This window comes from Acipenser ruthenus, chromosome 7 (genome assembly GCF_902713425.1).
Source record: "Acipenser ruthenus chromosome 7, fAciRut3.2 maternal haplotype, whole genome shotgun sequence".
NCBI classification, from domain to species: Eukaryota; Metazoa; Chordata; class Actinopteri; order Acipenseriformes; family Acipenseridae; genus Acipenser; species Acipenser ruthenus.
Genome location: NC_081195.1, coordinates 63,918,080 through 63,940,945, shown reverse-complemented (window position 1 = coordinate 63,940,945; position 22,866 = coordinate 63,918,080). Strand labels below are relative to the sequence as shown.

Below are 22,866 nucleotides of genomic sequence, written 5' to 3'. Positions count from 1 at the left end.
CACATTGCCAAACCAATATGCATTGCTGTGTCATTAAGGTACAGCAAAGACACAATTCCCTGCTTGTTCTTCCCCAGTTTCGGTACCCATACTGGAGGTAGTTTACAAGAAATGGCTAAACCCACTTTTATCCCTGTGGCAGGCCTCCCTCTACCCTTGGAACCAATATTAATTTACATAACTCAATGAGATTTAGCTAGCTCACTCAAAGCCATCAATCAAGCTGACTGACAAGCTATTCTCATTAGCAGCACAATAAAGTAAAACTAATTAAGCTCTGATAATATGAGAGGTTCTGAAGTGTAATAACAATTTGTTGGAATTCATCTGCTTACAGCAGAAGAGAGATTCTCAACCTTTCAGCAGCCACTTGCAGCTTAATAAACAAAGCCCAAGTGATACTGTAACACGCTCACTATAGAGCATGCAATGGGATTACACCAGCACAGAGCTTTGATAGATAAACACATGGGGTTACAAATCTTGTGTTTAAATAATTTTTAGCAGTGCATACATTCATTTAAGGCCAGTTCATACACTCTTTTAAATGGTATAGAAATTCGCTGGTCTGCCTTTGAAGAAATGGGCTTTGATAAAATGATATGAGAGTAGGCAGGATGAGGAGAAGGTGACAACTCTTCACCTAACTAACAATGCTGTACCTGCCTTTATAGAAGTGCCAAGTAAAGCGCTATGAAAGGGATATGTACTGATTGGTAAAATCATCCAGATCAGGCTTCAAGCCACTTGTGGAGTATGTGATGAAGCTGTCTGTCAGTGAATTATAGCTATTGTGTTTAGTTGTATTTCTTTATTAAACACGTTTGTGTAGGTTTATGTTAGATGGTGTATACAGCAGCTGAGGTAACCCATCTTGTTTTGTGTTCCCTTTTACCTTGCTTTGCAGCTGGGATAGGACTGAATTAAAGTCAACTGCCCCCAGGGGACTCCAGCTGCACCATCAAATCTCACTTCAGCATCCTGCTTAAAGCTACATTTATAGGAATAGGAGTGTGGCCGAGTGAGGTGGCTTGTGCCAAGACCACTGCTGAGAAGGGATTTGAAATCAGGATCTCCCGACTTACAGATTTCAGCCAAGAAGGTGACAAAGCAGTTTATTTTGCCATGTTTCAAGTTGACTGATACGAAAGCCCTTCAAGGGAAAATCAACCAAACATTATAAAGCCATCTCCTGCAAGTTATATCATGGACACTGTAGGAAACACCTGTGATGAAGTAGTTACTTCCATCTAAACAGATTTACCATCTCATTGCTAGAAGAAAAAGAACCATTGCTTTCCAGACTGCCACTATAAGGGAAGTGCTAATCCATTTGGAATCTGTGCCGTGTGGTTTCGTTAATTCACATTTTAAAAGTGTGTTGGTCTGAAGGAGTCAAACTCAGCAATGCAAGCTCGATGTGTCTCAGGTGCATTCTGTTCAGTGTTTTCACAGCTGGGGCGGGAGCAGTGGTTCTCACTTCAAGGCAATGTAGAAGACAGTGTTGCAAGTCTGAATGAAAGACTAGCAGTACAGCAATGCTTATACAGTATAGCTATTGCCTTGTCAGAAACATCTAAAAGTTCTTGAAATTAATGGAAATGCTAAACACACTTATTGTGATTTTGGTGGGATTAATCATGTGATGGTCAGTTTGCATAAATGTATATATTTTTTTAATGTGAAGGACAATCGATATACGTGTTGATTACGCAATATTTAGGTAGTACAATTAGTGTACTGTATCATTCAGAAACTCAGTAACTGTATACATTCTTTATTTTTTTTTTATTTTTTTTTACATAAACTGGAAAACATTGACATAACAAAGTACCCAACATGTAAATTCTTTTTTTAAAAAAGCACAATAAAATGCTATTGCAAATGCCCATTTTTTTAATTGCAAGACATGTCACTTTGTTCTCTCTAAATAAAATATGCAAGTCCAATAAATACAAAGGTTACAAATAATGAATAAACTGCATAGGCCCAGTCAGGAACCTATGACAGTGCCATGTATTATTGTTTACAGGCTACTGAGGCCAGCTTTCTCCTACGCTTTTTATTCTCTATAATTTGTGTCACTGGAATATTCCACAAATGCCTTACAGCTCAATCAATCAGCCAGTCTGCCTCCCTGGATCTTTTCCCAAAGCACACTTGGATGGGGAAAGCACTTCAGACCCAAGCAGGAGCAGTCTGTGGTGTATGGGGGAGACCTGACATTCCACCACCACGTTCCACTTTCCACCTCCATTTTTGTATCATCACTTCGTGACCTCCTAACTGAGCTCCTGAGCTTTCTTATGAACCCAGCCGCTGGTGGCTCATGAGTCACAAGAACAAACAAATCACATGGAGTATATTTATTTGGGTTTTTGGAGTGTACAAGTTACAAATATCACATCATTTGCATACATTAACACACCTGAGGACTTCCCTAGATGTATGAAGCATATGTACATAACAAAGATATCAGTTCATATGGCGACTCTCTAATCTAAAAATATCTGGTAAAGCAAGGTAAAGTAAAGTTAATATCCCTTACTAAATATTTTGGCTCTTGGCAGGAAAGAAAATAAATAGAAATTTAAAAAACTCACCTCTTCGCAGAAGGGAACCTGCAATCATTAGGCGTGTATGTCACACTTCAAGGTTTTACATTATGTCTAGAGAACTAGTTTTGATGAAAATTGCACAGGTCCTTTTTTAATTTACATTTTTAGATTTGCATTTCTGACCTACAGCACAGCTTTGAAATGAGTTCAAAGGAGGGAGGTTAACTGCATGCATTGGAAATGTAAATAAACTGCATAAGGTGAGGTTTCCAATGAAACAGAGTGCATTGGATGATACGATCAAGAAATATAAATATAAATAAATGTAAACAGTCTCCAAGGAATCTGTTTAATATTACACCAAAACAGGTTTGGTAATACCATAATCCTCAACACTTTGGAGGTTATAAAAGGACAGGACACAATTTCATGCTGAAGTATTAAAATGCTATTTCAGTTCACATCAACTCATCCAGGCATACACCTACATCTATCCATCTATCTGCTCACAGAAAACATGACACGACCTTCATGGAAAATGAGACGACACTGCAGCCTTCTCTGATGATCTGAATGCTTGTTTGTCATTTTCTTTAATTCAAGCGTGCAAGCAAGGTCACAAAAGAGTGACTGGATGGGTTTTGACAACTTGGTACACACCAATGCAGAATCTTCCCATTTAAACACATTGGGCTGCTTTTTTTTTTTTTTTTAAACAACTGGTGTCACCTCGTTCTATTTACCACCACAAATACAGGCTCTCTTTCAAAGACAAAAAGGGGGGAGGCATTAGACCATCTATTTCTCCACAATGGACAAAGACAAAACTGTAGACAGCTAATGTCATCATTTTATCAAATGACCATGTACCTTGAGCCAAAAGTGCTGAACGAGCCCCTTCATAATTCATGCATTACAAAGTGGCTGATCTGTGAGGGATCCGTTTTTCACCAGCTATCTCATGCATACTAACTAATACTATTAATATCAAAGTGCTAGAAGAATATATTATACATAACATTAAATCCACAAGAGGATATAAACAATCTGAATTTATATTTCAGTTGCCTACTAAATTATAAACACTTTACAGTCATTATACTTTAGTCATACCAAATGCTTGCTCTTCCCCATTTCAAATTGTAACAGTATAGTACCCAGCTGCACATTAATACTAATGAGTGCTAGCAGACTCATGTTAATAAATGCCAGAATGCTAGTCATTTCCACTAATTTATAGCCCCATTGCTAATTAATGTTCATACTGCATATTGGCATGTGCCCTTCAGTTTTATTATTTCTAATCTTTTGCACTAATTCTTGCCCTAAAATAGGACAAGATAACAATTGTACATGTTGTCAAATGGCAAAGCTTAACTCCTCAATACGAATCTTTACTGACAGCGGCTTTTTGAAATTGTTGGCTCTTACTAAGGGTATGCATCCCTCAGCCCACCTCCTAGTGGACTAAACATCTATAAGACATAACTACAAGAACAAAGTACAGCTTATGTCAGACAAAAATGATAAAAGTAAACACAAACAGAAAGGATGTGAGTGGAATAAAGCAACCAAGGAGGCCCTACTCCTAAAATATACTGTGGGAGCTAGTGATAAGAGTTCATTTTTAATCTTCGCGGCTTAAAGATGTGTTATTGATTTTTACAACCCGGACCTTTAAAACACTACAATAGACATTTTAATCAGGTAAATATGAGCACAATTATTGTATTCTGAAAAGGCTGACCAAACCCCCTAAGTATGGTATATGTTTTATCTCTTTGATCACCAATGGAACATTTTTTACGTGGTGTCGCTTACAAGTGCTGCCTGATTGAAGGCAACATAGAACAAGCCTTTTCATGAAATGCCCACAATGCATCCATAACAGTATTCAAGCAATCAAAGCATCAATTTCCTTCCAGCATGCACAGAAGGAAACAGGGCTATCCAATATCCTACCTCTGATACCAGCAACTTCAAGCAAATCAAAGTGTTCATAAGTAAGGTCCTCTGACCTCCAAGCCTAGTCCCACCAACAGTAGGGGACTTCCTGAGGCTGTATAACCTCCCCTTTAGGCAACAGACAGAATGTATAAAAACTTTATGCATTTTCCTATCTTAAGACTCCTGTCTAGACAGCATCTGGCCTATGGCAGCTATTGGCATCGTTAGAGTTTAATACAGTCAGAGACATCCACATTGACATACATTTTTTTATGAGGACCATCCATCATTTTCTAGAAAAGTTTTACTTCTTTGGTGTGCAAACTAGCGTTTTGTGAGCATTGGCAATAAATATGAACAGCAAGATCCGTAGAGTTATTTAGTTCAGTTATTACACTGCTATCAAAATCATTAAGTACGTCAATGACCCTGAAGACCACAGTAATTTAGTAGGCCCTAGAGTCCCGCCATTCTCGTGTACCACATGGATTACATTTGAAGGTGTAATGTCCCATATGGTTTAGATATCATTCATAATAATTTGGTCAGTCATATTTATATGAAACAGCTATGCTACAGTGCTAGACATTAATTTTTTAGGTTATTATTTAAGCCTATTTTGAATATATGCACTGCAGAGAAGTACATCTACCGTAGCCATAAGATAGCATGAAGATGTCATTTTACATAAACTGCTGTACCAGTTTTGTGTGAATTGTACCATGACTATGAGACACTGCAGTTTTGCAGCCGTTCATCTCATAAGGATAGCACACAGGTGGGGTGGTTATAAATATGGACATTCATTTCCCACGGTTGAGTTTTTCCCTCATTTAATGGGGCCAAGGGCTTCAAGAGGACCTCAGGAGATGTTATCCGCCCTATTTGTATGTTTTCAGTTTGAAGTTCAATGGTATCAAAGTAAATAAAGATAGGATAGTGTGGAAGTGGACATTCAAATATCCAATCCAACTGCTCATAATGCAAGCCTATGCAAAGTGAAATACTTTCCAGCAATCTGATATTTGGTCCGACATCTGGGGTTAAGTTCAGATACATGTGAAGAATACGTGCCTACAGTTTTATACCTATATTTTATGTAAATGTGAATGCATCCTTGATTAGAATAACTTTAATATATTAATTCAATTTCTGCCAAGAACAAGTACTGTTTATTTTAAGTTGTAATCTGCCAACATGATGAAATAGTTATATCTAAAAAGAGATCCATCTCTGTTTGCCTGCCTTTATAGAAACAGATCCATCTTTTGAGGGATTGCAAGGTAAACATCTAATATATCAATTTTATTACATATCAGATTTCTCTTACCATGTCAAGCAACATTGGTTAGTTTCATTATGAGAAATAAAAGAAACGCCAGCTGTAGTAATAAAAGAATACAATATATATTTCGGAGTGCATTACACAATATTCTGCCTGTAGGCGACCACAATTGTTTGCTCGGAATAACTGCGCTCAAGGGCAGAAATAGGAATGGGTTTTCATTAAATCGATAGGAAATTATCAAGATGCAATGATACTAAAGGAATGTTTTGACAGAAGTAATTTCATAAAATAGGCACATGTTCATCCATGACCTCACCAGCTACATAGATTTGACTTATTCAACCATACAGATTCTCAAATTTCAAGGACAGAAAAAAGTATATATTCTGATTCCTTTATTTGTACTGATGAGAATTATTATACAATACAATTGCAGTTATTATAATTAAGTTATGGTCTTCAGAAGAATATGGCTGGCTTACAGCTTATCCCTGTAATGCCCCTGTGCAATAGCAGACCCATTTCCATTATATACAGACATGCTCAAATTTGTTGGTACCCTTACAGCTCATTGAAATAATGCTTCATTCCTCCTGAAAAGTGATGAAATTAAAAGCTATTTTATCATGTATACTTGCATGCCTTTGGTATGTCATAGAATAAAGCAAAGAAGCTGTGAAAAGAGATGACTTATTGCTTATTCTACAAAGATATTCTAAAATGGCCTGGACACATTTGTTGGTACCCCTTAGAAAAGATAATAAATAATTGGATTATAGTGATATTTCAAACTAATTAGTTTCTTTAATTAGTATCACACATGTCTCCAATCTTGTAATCAGTCATTCAGCCTATTTAAATGGAGAAAAGTAGTCACTGTGCTGTTTGGTATCATTGTGTGCACCACACTGAACATGGACCAGAGAAAGCAAAGGAGAGTGTTGTCTGAGGAGATCAGAAAGAAAATAATAGACAAGCATGGTAAAGGTAAAGGCTACAAGACCATCTCCAAGCAGCTTGATGTTCCTGTGACAACAGTTGCAAATATTATTAAGAAGTTTAAGGTCCATGGAACTGTAGCCAAACTCACTGGGCGCGGCTGCAAGAGGAAAATCGACCCCAGAGTGAACAGAAGGATAGTGCGAATGGTAGAAAAAGAACCAAGGATAACTGCCAAAGAGATACAAGCTGAACTCCAAGGTGAAGGTACGTCAGTTTCTGATCGCACCATCCGTCACTTTTTGAGCGAAAGTGGGCTCCATGGAAGAAGACCCAGGAGGACTCCACTTTTGAAAGAAAAACATAAAAAAGCCAGACTGGAATTTGCTAAAATGCATATTGACAAGCCATAATCCTTCTGGGAGAATGTCCTTTGGACAGATGAGTCAAAACTGGAGCTTTTTGGCAAGTCACATCAGCTCTATGTTCACAGACGAAAAAATGAAGCTTTCAAAGAAAAGAACACCATACCTACAGTGAAACATGGAGGAGGCTCGGTTATGTTTTGGGGCTGCTTTGCTGCGCCAAAACAGGGTGCCTTGAATCTGTGCAGGGCACAATGAAATCTCAAGACTATCAAGGCATTCTGGAGCGAAACGTACTGCTCAGTGTCAGAAAGCTCTGTCTCAGTCGCAGGTCATGGGTCCTCCAACAGGATAATGACCCAAAACACACAGCTAAAAGCACCCAAGAATGGATAAGAACAAAACATTGAACTATTCTGAAGTGGCCTTCTATGAGTCCTGATCTGAATCCTATCGAACATCTATGGAAAGAGCTGAAACTTGCAGTCTGGAGAAGGCACCCATCAAACGTGAGACAGCTGGAGCAGTTTGCTCAGGAAGAGTGGGCCAAACTACCTGTTAACAGGTGCAGAAGTCTCATTGAGAGCTACAGAAAATGTTTGATTAAAGTGATTGCCTCTAAAGGTTGTGCAACAAAATATTAGGTTAGCGGTCCCATCATTTTTGTCCATGCCATTTTCATTTATTTTCTTATTTACAAAATTATGCAAAGTCTGATTTCTATTAAATACGTAAGATGCTTATGAATGCCACAGCAAGTTTTATTTCTGAAACATTCTGAGTTTAACAGTCACGGTAGCAGGAAAGCATCTTTAACTGCTCGACTCTATGAAAAAAAGAATATTCCGCATTTCATTCTGTAATGAATTCAACATTGCAAATCAATTTAGTAAACCTATTACTAACATTTTAACAAGAGGAGTATGAACAGCAATGCAGCTTTTTTAACAACTACAAAGACCAACCCACAGAAACTACATAAACTTGCACAAACCTGAACACATGATCCACAAATTCTTTAAAAAGAACTATGACTGCTGTTACGATTACTGGTTAAAATGACTTTCCCTTTGTTATGATTTATTAAAACATATTCTGTTTCAGTACTGTGCTACCGGTATACAATACAATGAAGATATATACAGTCTAAAGCGTTATATTGAAATGGTGCTGACAAGGATACATTACATTTGAAATTCACTTTGAAGAACTTTCCAAAAAAAGTTTATTTTCAATATGATCCATTTTACTGAGTAGTTAAAACATACCACCTCCTTTACTTGAATACAAAACAAAAGAATGAAAAAGGTTTAAAAGCACCCAGATCCCAAGATCTCCTAGTTTAACTGGAGAAAGGTTCACAGATGGTTTCCCTTAGTCCAGTCAGGGTGATGTCTGTTTTACCTGGAATCAGGATAATAAATTGAAATGCTGTGCTCTGCTTGAGTGATTTATGGTTGCCTGTTTTGCCCAATTCTGTTCTCTGTTGACTTTCCCCTTTAAAAACTGCATACAGGTGACTCTTTAAAAGACATAGCCCTCAGCAGCTATGTAGCAGAGCACAATCAGACGTTTCTTGTACACTTTACCTCACACCTTGTTTAATGTTTTGTCACCCTGAATCTTCTCTCTGCAGATGCACCCTATCTTATCTTTTTCAGGAAGACTTAATACCAGCGCAGTACTTGAACAAACTGCGCAAAGTGTTCAATTGCAGACAGGGAAGCTGATCTGCATTGATAAACACGATGGATAATCTAGGGAAAACTTTACAGCTATCATCACTGACAAATATGGATTTAGAACTCCTCTGTTTGTATCCTGGGACACTATCACCCTTCATGTAAATGTGCTTTATTTTGCTCTTATCTGCCCCTATTTTACTGCATTTAATCCTGTACTTCAGAATACTGTAATCTGCCAAGTGTTTAACCTGTAGTACTTTGTATTTAATCATATCCTGATGTAACTATCACTATTTAATCATACCCTGATGTAACTATCACTATTATCTGCTGTATTATTGAATTGTGGTTTGTCACACTTATACTTTACTTGAACAAAAGTTATTGTATTTCTTGCTCTTATTGTATTACTTGTATTGTAACACTTGAAATGTATTTGCTTACGATTGTAAATCGCCCTGGATGAGGGCATCTGCTAAGAAATAAATAATAATAATAATAATAATAATAATAATAATAATAATAATAATAATAATAATAATAATAATAATAATAATAGATTAATATATGAGACATAGGCCCATATTCTGAAGAGAAAGCATTCACTGGCATGAATCCACAAACATGTGTGACAGTAAACAAAGTATAAGTGATTTTTCAGTTACTGAGGAATTCAAGTGTAAACATGTCAAGGTTAATAATAATAAGTCCACATATGAGTCCATATGTGATCTGATTTTCATAAAACTCACACTAATTGTAATTGCTGTCAGGGTGAGACCAAATGGTGGTCTAAACAATTATTCAGGATGGTAAAAATCTGTAAATACAATGTCAAGTTACAGTAAATAATAAACAAAGACTAAAAGGTATCCTTTACCACTGTTTTTTCTGTAAATATCTAAAATGCCAACTTGTTTGTTTGTTGTTTTACATTTAATATTGTTTAGCTTGTATAATTGAGTGTTGCTAGTATACTATAATGCACATCTGGCATTGAGGCTTGCTCCAAGTTTCCAACACTGACGAGACAGATCATACACTGAATGTAAACGATCAGAGAGGAAGGATGAACCAGTAGCACCATCTGTTAAATTATCACATAATCCCAAGCACAACAGAAACATTGAATAATAATCTAGAGTGGTGCCTAAGGTAATATCATGCAGGGAACATGTACCTACTCCCACACTTCAACAACACGAAAGAATAGTTCACATCTGAGGTATACTGTTAAATACTGCGTGCAGTTTAACATAAAGACTACATACCCATGTATACGCATGGAAAACTTCAAGTTTGATTGCACGTGTTTTGCTATAACACTGTAGACCATACGGTTCCTAATTGCGGGTGAATTGTGTAAATCAAGATATATTTGTCACAAATAAAGGCATTCATTTTAAATGTGTAGGGTTCATTTGTGTAACGCATGTAACGCAAAGACACAGGTATGATTGTATTCTCTGATGTAGCCTAAATAAAGTGTATTGGACAAGCGATTTTTTATGAAGTCGATATAACCACCAAATTCTACAGCTACGGCTAACCCTAACCCCCGGGGAAACATTCATTTCCTCGCTGGAGAGAGGCTGATGAAAATCTAACAAAATGAATGAATTAATGTATCTTTATTTTTTTGGATACCGGTTGTTTCCCTTCAAATTGTCAATATTCGAGCATGGAACTTACCAGGATTTGCTAATACGATTAAGCAGGCTGCTGTAGTCTTCCAATATATTTTAATTATGCATCTACATTAATTGTAATCGGATTGAGTCACCGGAAAACAAAGGGCGCCGGTCCGAAGGTTTTAAACAGAAAAGAAGCGCATTTCATCATCGCCTCACAATGCGCACTGGATTCGAAAAAAGACCAAGGGACACCAGTCTTAACTATGACATTTCTTAGGAATCGTTGGCAGTTTCTCAGACAACAAGAGGACCAGTCGAATCAGTCGCGTAGATTTAAAATGTAACATAAATTAATGCCAAAGCAACACGTTTTCCTTCAACCATGTGTCTAATCATCCAGAGATAACAAATACACAAAGAACAGAATTACCGTGAAGCTTGTGAGCGCCTCTGAGAAAACTAACGTGATAATTCCCTCAAGACCAAGTCAGTGCAGCATTGTAAATCAAACAGCGAGTCTCCCGCGGTCGTTGTGCATACAGTCCATGTAACTAGTACGACACCCCTAGTTTCTAGATAGTCCACTGTTTGAAATCTTAACAATGCTACAAACTAGGATGCCAAACATCTGATACATTATAGCCCAGTGCATTGAAAATGAATAATAAAATAAATACGGAGAGCTGCATCTCAGCAAACAGCCTCGGTCTGAAGTCCGACTCAATGAATATAACCGGCTGTGACGTTTTTTTTTATTGTTTTTTTTTTAAATGTACAAGCCGTGTCGTTTTTATTTTTTTTATTTTTACCACTCTCCTAGTTGCCAAAGTGGTTTAGGGAATGCTGACAGTTTGATTATCACAGTGCCCCTACCTGTCATCGTAGCAGAAATCAGCACCCAGAGTATTGAAATAGAGGACCACAGCCACAGCGCTGCACACCAACTCTGCAATCATTTCTCAAAAAAAAGAAAGAAAAAAGGGGGGACAAAAAAGCAGTCTTTTATCCTGTTTCTTCTTCTTTAATGTTTTCTGCATTAACATTGAAAACCCAGCTCCCCATCCTTTCAAAGTGGTGTACGCGAATGAATAATCCGGCCATCTCCTCCCTCTAACCCATTTTCGGTCTGCAGTGCTAGCCTTTGGTGTCGATCTGATTCGAGAGGGAAAACAAGATCTTTGGTATTTATTGTGATGCTGGCTGCATTTGGAAGAATGCTTGAGCGCAGGACTTGCTGCACTGTAGAGCCGCTATGTCTGAGACTCTGGAGTGCTTGAGTCGCATGCGGTTAAATGTCTCTACGCGCCCCGCCTCCCTGCTTGCGCTGTGTCTCTTGTAATCAAAGGGGTAACCCTTTAAGCGAGAAAGCAGTCGGAAGGATGGTATTGAATTGGTATTTCCTCCTGTTTAATGGAAATGTAATCGCACTGCCTGACTCATCTAAATATGGTAGGTTGACAACACAAGGAAATATTTATTTCACATGTCACTTTAAAAAACTAAATGAAGTTGCAGGTGTAGTGTTAGAAAGTGGTAGGATTGTGAGAATGTGGCACTTGACCCGTTTAATGTCAGAAATGTCAGAACGATTTTGGAAATTCCACTGATGTATTAGGGTAAACTTCAGATTGAATGTGTTTGAAAAGAAAAGAACACTTAACAGCAAGGTTTAGAACTGAGTGCAAACCAGTTGTAGTATTACAATCTACCAGATTATCAGACTATCAGTATGTATTGAAAAACCTGATGTAAAAAGTGCTCCAAAAAGCCCAGGTACATTTTGAAGAGGCAAACACGGCCATGACTTTACATTGCAGTTCCTGTACACAATCCAAAACACCAAAGAAGGCAGCAGGATTCAAAGCTGTGAACTTTCAAGCTACCAAGAAACAACATCAAGGTGCTCTTATAGTTTACTGAACAAAACAGAGGAACCAATCTATGAAAGTGGTGCCAGATGTCTTCATAAAGACTTCATATTAAAACTATAAGTTCAACCATTTTGTTACAGTACATTGATAAGCATGCACAGGGCTGGAGTGCTCTCTGTTTTATCAGTTCAGTCTTCAGCTTTTATTTTTTTTCTCAGGAGTTCTTCATCTGTCAACAATCCTGCTGTCCCCATCCCACTGGTCTGTTTCCTGTGCATCTGGTGCTTGTGTCTCCTGGTAATAAACTATATATCTTTCATCACAACATACAAAATAATCAGTTCATTTTCACAGTTTAGAAGACAAAAATGTAATATAAGTGTTTTTTAAGGCACACTTGCTTGGAAAAGAAATCTAACCAGTTCAATGAATGGTCTACCATCTACAAAGACAAAAAAGAACATGCTGGTGATGTACTAATAATTATTAGAAATAGTATACGTTTTATGTACACATTTTGTAATCAAATTACATATGCGACAGCAATAGAACGTTTTCCTTGAAGCCTTTGTGAAAACAGTCTTTTAATCTTCACTGGAAAAAATATGAAAGTATAATTTTCAGAAAAAATGTAGCTCTGGGAAAATCACAGCTGCTTATTTGATGCATGGAAGACAGATGACAGGGAATGTGTGGTTTCTGGAAAAAATAAACTTCCCATTTCTTGTCATAGCTAATAACGAGGGTCAGATGAAATCAGCAGGGGGCAGGTGCCCAGTGGGATTCTTCCCACCATCAGTACAATCATTTCCCCCAGCCTTTGCTACCCCTCTCAGACAGTGTTCGAAAGTTCAGAACACACTTATTATCCCTTTTTGAACGATTTCCCATAGCCAAGTTATTTAAGCTTTTTGAACGATCTAAATCAAATACACACAAATCACATCAGCCTGCAAAATCGAATCTATATCCCAGTGTTCAATACACCATGTGTGTTTGTCAGTTGCTTCTATTCCCCTATTATCTTGTCATTTATTTCCCCACCAATGGTTTCATGCAACAGTCTGTTGACACAGGGGCTGTACCGACAGACTGGAGAATTGCAAACGTAATACTGATCCACAAAAAGGGAGACAAAACCGAACCAGGTAACTACAGACCAATAAGAATGACTTCTATTATATGTAAACTTATGGAAACTATAATAAGATCTAAAATGGAAAATTACCTATATGGTAAGAGTATACTGGGAGACAGTCAGCATGGTTTTAGGAAAGGGAGATCGTGTCTAACTAATCTGCTTGATTTTTTTGAGGATGCAACATCGACAATGGATCATCGCAAAGCATATTTATTTATTTATTTATTTATTTATTTATTTATTTATTTATTAGCAGACGCCCTTATCCAGGGCGACTTACAATTGTTTTTTACATGGTGTGATATTAGATTTCCAGAAAGCTTTTGACAAAGTCCTGTATAAAAGATTAATTCTCAAACTGAATGCAGTAGGGATTCAAGGAAATGCATGCACATGAATTAGGGAGTGGTTAACATGTAGAAAACAGAAAGTACTGATTAGAGGAGAAACCTCAAAATGAAGTGAGGTAACCAGTGGTGTACCACAGGGATCAGTATTAGGTCCTCTGCTATTCCTAATCTACATTAATGATTTAGATTCTGGTATAGTAAGCAAACTTGTTAAATTTGCAGATGACACAAAAATAGGATGAGTGGCAAACACTGTTGCAGCAGCAAAGGTCATTCAAAATGATCTAGACAGCATTCAGAACTGAAGTGTGCCAGTTTGCTTTGAGGTAGCATTACTGGAATTAGTTTGTATTGAACTTCATTAATAAGTAAAACATGATGTTCAGCTAGAACATATAAAACAAGATTGATTAGGTAGAAAGAGGTCTAATATTATGAAAGCAAATGTTGCTTAAAATAATTACTATATACTTGTTCTCATATCAAGAGCTGTAATATGGAGTCATTTTGTGAGTAAACTATATGAAATACCAAAAAAACACACAGGTTACAGTAATGACCACTTCATATTCATGTGTAGCTCTGTGATGAAGAGGCACAACCCCATTTATTTCACTTGGATATCTTAATTAGATACCTTATTATGCTAACATGTGTGCCCATTATCAATCAGATAAAGCTGCAGAGAAACTACATACTTACCTACAGTATACAGAGTCTAAACAGTTTGATGGTTTATGGTTTTATGGTACAGTAGACCTGCATTTGCCAAACAAAATAAATGATGCAATTAACCTACCAGTAAAACAATGCAGTCAAAATATAACACAACGACATACTCATAGTATGTTACTCTTTAATCCATCCATATAGAAACGCTCAAACAAATATTATATTGTAAAATAAAGACACTTTATTGGTGGTCATCACACACACAAAAAAACTTTTATTTATTAATCTGGGTTTTGAACTGAAGCTGCCCTATTCATTTCACATGTGATTCATAACAACTGCTAATACATTAAATAATATGCATACAGTATGTATGGCAATTTGCAATTACCAGCTTGTAAGTAATTCAGTTTCCTTATTGTTATTCATACTCCTTAATGAAGTGTCTAATGTAGAATTTATTTATGTAAGTAATTTGGCCTGCTAATCATTTGCTTCCCCAAAAGTCAAGGAAGTGAATACAGACCAAGGTGAAGTTGCAGTCTTTTTAAATAAAATAAATATATCATTTCCCTTTGTATGGTTAACATTGTGTATTGGGATTTGGTTTACACAGGGCTGTAACTGGAAATAATGAAACACTACCCAAATTCAGACCTACTATTAAAAATCACCCAGCTCGTCTGCAGGGGACTCCTACTGTGAAACATGTTTTATTCCAAATTAAAAACAAGTGGTATTTGGCCCTGGTTAGACATTTCTATCTGATTACAGTATACTGTACTGATGGGATGTTTATTTAGGTTCATTTTAAATAAGAAGCATAACCATAAAGAATATATGAAAGGCCCATTAGTCACTATGGAAGTTTGAGTATTTTAGTCTTATATCACTTTTAGTTTTTGATTTTGTGAATTATGCACACAACAAATATATGTACATTTTGCATTAGAAAAAAGCCCATCTATAAAATGAATTAGACATTTCTGTAAAGTTTGAAATGTCTTATCATTGTACAACCAAATGTATAAGAATTAAATATACATCTTATGCATGCCATTTAAAATGCATATTACTGTTTATTTGAACTATTTTAGGGTATACGTTCCACACAGAGTGCAGAGTTGAAGTTCATGGAAATGTAGATTCAAATTTAAAGTACCATTGTAGTGTAGCGGGACAGAACTGAATAGCTCCTACATTGGAATCACAATTGAAATGCAACACTAACGTTTTACACTTTGCTATGCTTTCACCATGTTTATGCCATGAAAGACAAATATTAAATTATTTGAGAAACGTTTTCTGTCAGGAGTTGAACACATTTAGAAAGACTTCCAGTCATTTTTAATATAATTGTATAGTATTACTAGATGTATTGGCCATTTAGCATGCTTTAGTTACATTGCTTGATCATATATATCTGTGTTTGCCCTGCTAACCCATGGGTTGCCATGATTTCATATTAAGTAAAAAGAAACATTTTCAGAGATTACTTTCAGCAGCATTCTCTCAATGCAATACATTTTCAAAGCAAATAGAATGAATAAAATCTGTAAATCTTTAAAAGATTTATTTATTTATTTTTTTAATGGAAATATACAGTTTTACAATTAGCATACGGGTTGGGAATGGCATTTCTATTCGGTTTACATGTTGACCATGAAAACAGGATGTAAAGTGATGATTTTCAGATGGATGTCATGAAAAAGCATTCAACAGGTTTCGTAAGATGCTGATGCCAGACTTGGTGATTTGTACACAACTTTTCCAAGATCTGACATCCTGTCTGGCTGAGATCTTAAGAGTATAAAATATGTGTTCTCATTTATTTCACTTTTTTGATGTTTTTTATATATAGTTTCCATGTGCGCACTACGTTTTGTAGAACTTTAGTAATTAGAAAGAAAAAACTGAATAGAAGTGTTTCTCAATATCATTTTCTGCTCTCTTCATCAGGTCACAGTGGATGAGGATAACATTTGATTTTTAAAGTAAAAAAGGTTTTTCTTTGATTGTAAAATTAATACAAATGTAATGAATGTCACTGGGGTCCACAGTTTTGATTGTAATTTTATGTGTGGATTGTGTGAATTATTTTTTTATTTTTTTAATACTCTTAGTTATTACCAGTTGCCATTTAAAGACAGCAAGCATATACTGGACCAGCTCAAACATATTCCATACTAAAGTAAATACATACGCAGCCATCTCCACAAATAATGTGTCATTCTGCAACTATGAGGACTGTCTGATTGTTATATATAAGGACAAGGCACTAGTATGCTATCTTCCTCATCCTTTTGAGGTATATTATGTTTACATGAAATATGTTCACCCCTGGTATATTGCCATCTAGTGAGAGTAACGAGAAGTATATCAGATACCTTTGTGTACAACGGGTATCAGTCGGGATACATTGTAGGGCTGTTTTATGGAAAACTACTACTAAAACTAGCACTATTGTAACATGGCTTAATACATGCACACAATTCTATGATTGGGAAAGTAATTACTTTGTACAGTACTTTAATGTACCCTATGCGAACAACATTCCATCTCCTTGGGTATGTCTGCACATGTGCGCATGTGAAAAAAAATATATATTTGTAAGCTACCTTTTAACAGTTGTAAGTCATTAGAAAGCTAAAATGCTGTCACGTTTTGGCTTATAAAATGGAAAGCTTTTACGAGGTAACATTTTCTCCTTGTTCCTGTGTACATATTTCCATTTAGTTGCTTGCCAATGTTAGAATTCAGCACCTATATAGCTGGGTATTACATTTCTAGTGAAAGCTATTTCAGTTGCACCACTGTCTTCAACTGCATCATTAACAATATCCTTTCCCCCTGTTCCTTTTCTAGATGAACGCTCAGGAAGCTCAAGTGTTTGTTATCGGCTAATGCGTCCACAACGACACACCGCAACTGTGTGACTAGAAACCACTAGGACAAAACAACAGGAAATGACAAAGGAAGGGGTATCATGGCAAATTTGCACCCCCCCCCCCCATAAAAGTATATTAACAAAAGTTATTGATACACATCACAACAACAACATAACCATTGGTGTGTCTGTATAAGACAAAATGAGTTCATAAAATGTTGCTGTAAAGGTTGTATTTAATCACACGCAGGTCAATGTAATGTAAAGCATCCAGAGATGATAAATAACAAAAACAATAAAATGTCAACATTAAATACCAATAAAAATCACACAGATATAGAGTAGTGTTGTTTTTCCTCTGTTCACTCTGAATCACGAAACAAAATCGCCACATGACTCGTTTAGGACTACGGGGGGGGGGGGGGTGGGGGGGGGGGGCCAAATTTGCCATAACAGATGATTTTCTTAGATGTGTTTATTTTCAATGAAATGCTAAACATCTTGAAGTAGTCATTTCATCAAGCCTATTTTTATTTGTGCTGAGCTCTCCCAGAAGTGACATCTTCATGGAATGCCTAAAGGACATGGTGTGAATTAAACAAGAATAGCTTCTCATGACCACTACTTATTATCATGTGCGTGCAGGACATAATATCTTGTGAGCACGACATGTATTACCCTGAAGCTGAGCCCAGGCTTGTAGTCCACGGATACAGTGAATCACCTCGTCAAAATCACTGAAACCCTTTATGCAAAATAATCCCATAGTCCTCAAGATGCGTTTTAAATGTCTTTAACTTATCACATGATTATAATGGGTGTGGTTCTTCTTTGCACTCTTTCTAGAGCAGCAATATCCTTTTTGTAGCAAGGTGACCAGAACTGAACACAATATTCTACATGAGGATCATTTTTATCCAATGAATTCCATATGACTTTCTTGATATAAATACACACTTACATTTGAGTGGACCAGATTGAGGGTGAGTGAAAAATGATTTGATGACAAACAGATGAGAGGCATTGACAAAGTGACTGTTTGTGGCAATTACTCTTTCAAGTGAATAGCACTATTCAGAACAGATAGTTCCTTGTCAGGCTATAAATAGAATGTAGCAAAAGAGATATTGCCACAATCACTTGTCAATAGGACACAGTGAAGGAGTCCTTGTCATGTCACAAAATTGTTCCCCAGGGCAACCTTTCCATAGAAACTTAGAAAAACATAAAGAAATCACAGTAAACATCATGTCGCTAAGATGTATTTGCTTACGATTGTAAGTCGCCCTGGATAAGGGCGTCTGCTAAGAAATAAATAATAATAATAATAATAATAATAATAATAATTCTGAAAGAGTGAATTGAGTAGGACGATTTTCAATAGAACTTGGATTACTGCCATATTAAGCAAATGTGTGTTTGTTTGTTCCAAATCCAAACAGTGATTCTGGCCCTCTTAGTTGAAATACATACAGTACATCTCTCACGGGTGGAGTTTAGAGGCAGTTTATCTTGGGTGCAGTGAAGGGCTGTTTGTTTTTGGGATATCTACATGTGACACGAGGCCCAAGGAATGCGTATGAAAGAAAATCCCAGACTGAGAAGTTCAGGACTTGAATGAGCGTTATGTGTTAGTTGTGTTTAACCCCTTTTACTTCTGAAACCACTCAGAGAAGAACATTGATTCAGGTGTCCTGCCAGTCAAACTCAGAGAAGAACATTGATTCAGGTGTCCTGCCAGTCAAACTCAGAGAAGAACATTGATTCAGGTGTCCTGTCAGTCAAACTCAGAGAAGAACATTGATTCAGGTGTCCTGTCAGTCAAACTCAGAGAAGAACATTGATTCAGGTGTCCTGTCAGTCAAACTCAGAGAAGAACATTGATTCAGGTGTCCTGCCAGTCCAACTCAGAGAAGAACACTGATTCAGGTGTCCTGAATCAATGTTCTGATAATGTAGGTAGTTACCGCTCTGATAATGTAGGTAGTTAGCTCTCTGCTAATGTAGGTAGTTAGCTTTCTGATAATGTAGGTAGTTAGCTCTCTGATAATGTAGGTAGTTAGCTCTCTGATAATGTAGGTAGTTAGCTCTCTGCTAATGTAGGTAGTTAGCTTTCTGATAATGTAGGTAGTTAGCTCTCTGATAATGTAGGTAGTTAGCTCTGATAATGTAGGTAGTTAGCTCTCTGCTAATGTAGGTAGTTAGCTCTCTGATAATGTAAGTAGTTAGCTCTCTGATAATGTAGGAAGTTACAGCTCTGATAATGTAGGTAGTTAGCTCTCTGATAATGTAGGTAGTTAGCGCTCTGATAATGCAGGTAGCTCTATGGAGGCTTGGTGGTCTCTAAGACACTTTGGATAAAAGTACACTTTTAATTGACTAGTAGTTTAATGTCTTCAACACTTGGCATATAAACTTTTGTCAAATACTGTAATTGCAAAATGTTAGTGTTACTTTTCAGTTGTAATTCCAATGTCTGTGGCAATGATGACATGTGTGGTGACGTCAGGCCAGGAAGTGACTGGAGACCACACCAGGGTAAATGAAAGCGCTGCTTGCGCGTTTTAATAATTGAACAAAATAAAAAGGTTAAACAAATGAAAAACACACATAGACAAAATAAAACGGCACTTTGGCCAAAACAGACAGACACTAATAAACGGGATGAACACTAAACACACAACAAGTATCGTAATTGTATTTTACTTTTATTATTATTTTTGATCTCCTCTTTCTCTCTCTCCCGTACCTCCTCACTGTACACCCAAACCCAGGTGAGTGAAACATTCACCCTTTTATGCAGCTGTACCGAGATTGGATTTCTAATCAGTCATTCAATTGGAATCTCGGTACATCTGCACGTGAACTACTTTGTGCACTTCCCGTGCTTCCATACAAATACCCCTTTTAATCTGCATGTGAAGTGATTGTGCCATCATCGTGGCAAAATACAACCATATAATTTAAATCACTCGTGATACATAACCCCATTATTTCCCGTGCACCAATACAGATACACCAACATTAACACACCACATGCAATATATAAACATAAAATACACAAAGGGGAGGGGCATACTGCCAGAATGTCCTATTCCGCTCTGTCCCACTACACTACAATGCTGCTATCCATTTTAATCTACATTCCCATAAACTCAAACTGTACACTGTGTGTGGAAACTATATTCTAAAATAGTTCAAATTAAAATCTGACACATGAAATGTTTTGTACAGCGGAAATGGCGCTGTGCTTTAGTGCGAGAGGTCCCGGGTTCGCGCCCGCGCTCCGCCTGTGTGTGAATTGCCTCGCCCTGTGTGATGCGCCTGCCTGCTTTCAACCAAGATCGCTACAATACTATAGTCTATAAGAAACTAGTGGTGCAGTCATCACCCTAATTTCGTATTCGATTACACCGTGTAACAATTATTTTTTTTTTTTTTTGGTTCCTGGGTAGTAAGTGTTATTTCCTAATTGCTTATGCCTCAAAAGTATAGAAAATGGCTATTATTCCCCACAAACTTTGCTTTTGTGACCAGGACAGTGATATTTTGAAATTTACCTATTTTCCAGAACATTCCAGATAGATTTAGTGCTGGATACATAAGTGGATACATATCTGCATTTTTCTGAGATGGCATCAAGAGGCTGCAAGCTTCCGGCAGACACATTTTGCTATGTCTGCAGCCAATTTATCAAGACAAGAGCGAAAAAGTACTCCGTGGAAGCATCTGCTAAGATGTGTGAGGCCTACAAGGCATATTTCGGCATGCCTGTCGGGGATCAAGACAAACCCTGGGCACCTCATTTCACCTGCGAGCACTGCAAAAAAACTCTGGAAGGTAAGATGGACAATTGTTGCTCGGAATTTTATGTTATAAAATTTGTTACAATTTTTAAAATTGTAAAAGTTTTTAATTTTAAAATGTTTTACAATTTTCAATGTTATTGAAAAAATATATCATATATGAAAAATGTTGCGAGAATCTCTTACACATTAGTCATGGGTGAAATCAGTGGCGACGCGTAACTGTTGATAGTGGGGGGGCACAATTTAAAGTTCCTGGTGGTATGCAGTGTTCAGGGTCAGTAGACAAAGTAGTTTTAATTACCCCAAATCTCTCGGGTATTTGTTAACCACATAGCAAGTTTTCCAAAAAATAACACAGCGACGACTGCACCACAGTAATGAGACGACTAGCGGGTGTTCTTAAATCAGAAAGAAAACAGAGCGACTTCCTGGGTTGTGGCGTGCTAACTTTCCATTCATAATAAACATAGCCACGCCACCTTGCGGCTCCCAATACGAAATGCTTTAACAAACATATGACCTAATCCTATTATTGTGACAAATAACCATTAGCTAAAAAATAACACATGTAAATAACAATAACAAATTCAATAACAAATGTACATGCTTTAAAAACCTTACCTTGTCAAAAGAATTGTAGGCGTCGGTCCTTTCTGCTTGCAAACCTTGTTACAACGTCCAGTATGTTAACAGCGTGTCCTCCTTTTTCAATCTGTAGTATTGCCAGGTTAGAAACACGAGCATCTGTCATTGTCGTCCTCAGGTAAGTTTTCAGTTGCCGCAAAGAAGAAAAGCTTCTCTCAGCCGATGCTGTAGTCACTGGGATAGTTAAGTAAAGCACGTAGAGTTTGGACAGATTTGGAAGGGTGTCACGCAGTGCCATTTCACGAAAGAATCGCAGTCTTTTTTCCAGCTGGGTGCGCTCCTCTTCCTCATTACTCTTGTCAGCAATGCCATCTTTAAACATCCGGGAAAACAAATTGATTTCAGAGTTCAGATCTTCTTGATCAATACTGTAAGTGGTGGAAACAGCGCCAACACTTTCATCTGATGGGCTCTCAGAAGAGAGAACGTCTGCAAGGGACTTGAAAATGAACAGGTCATTCTCGGAAAAGCGGTCTTCTACCTCCTCAATAAGGGTATCCAGAGTGCTGTACAGTATTTCAGTCCTGTAGTAGTCCTCAGGCTTTTCAAAAGAGGACTTTACCCCTCCTCCCAGTTTTGTGGGAATAACCGGTTTGCGTGGCACACAAGGGCCAGAATAACCATTTTTCTGGCACAGTTCATTGACGTGATTAAAGGTTTGGGATGCAAAATCATCACTTCTCATTTCCTTTAGTACAGACACTGTGGATTTAGCCATCGCCATTGCTGTTTGATATGTAAAGTCTTTTGATTGAAGAAATTTGGACAGGTGGTTTGTTTGCATTAGCACTCTCCGCATAAAAAACATGCAGTACAGAAAATTGAAGTCTTGCACATTTCTGAGAAGTGCATAAGCTTCAGTTCCAGCTTTTGAACCCCCATGTGCAATTTCGTTCAGAGCTTGAACCATTTCATCAAAATTTTCCAATACAGCTCTGATAGCCTCGACTCGACAGTTCCAACGAGTGTCGCTGAGTGATTTAAGAGTAGCTGGCCCCGCAGAATACGTTTTTTGTGACGTAATTTTTTCAAACACAGCTTACTTCAATGAAATTTCGTAGAGCCTGGAGAATTC

At 37.2% G+C, this 22,866-nt stretch overlaps 1 protein-coding gene and 1 long non-coding RNA gene across 4 annotated transcripts in view; one reads left to right on the top strand and one right to left on the bottom strand.

The window, feature by feature from the left end:
- The window catches only part of LOC117415820 (protein O-mannosyl-transferase TMTC2-like), a 101,405-nt gene extending 89,832 nt beyond the window's left edge, over nucleotides 1–11,573 (bottom strand). For both annotated transcript variants that reach the window (XM_034026656.3, XM_034026657.3), the window contains exon 1: nucleotides 11,290–11,573. Coding sequence is in view for 1 of the 2 variants with exons in the window: in XM_034026657.3 (XP_033882548.1) it covers nucleotides 11,290–11,372 (83 nt within the window). In the remaining variant the exon portion in view is untranslated. The remainder of the gene's footprint in view (nucleotides 1–11,289) is intronic.
- Nucleotides 11,574–11,743: 170 nt separating this feature from the next.
- On the top strand, nucleotides 11,744–17,658 carry LOC117415821 (uncharacterized). Of its 2 annotated transcripts, none has more exons than XR_004546461.3 (3): nucleotides 11,744–11,865; nucleotides 12,506–12,584; nucleotides 17,316–17,658. It is a non-coding gene; the product is annotated as an uncharacterized LOC117415821 (long non-coding RNA). The 2 variants fall into 2 exon arrangements; XR_009329203.1 differs by lacking the exon at nucleotides 17,316–17,658 and adding an exon at nucleotides 13,364–13,433.
- The last annotated feature ends 5,208 nt before the right edge of the window (nucleotides 17,659–22,866 follow it).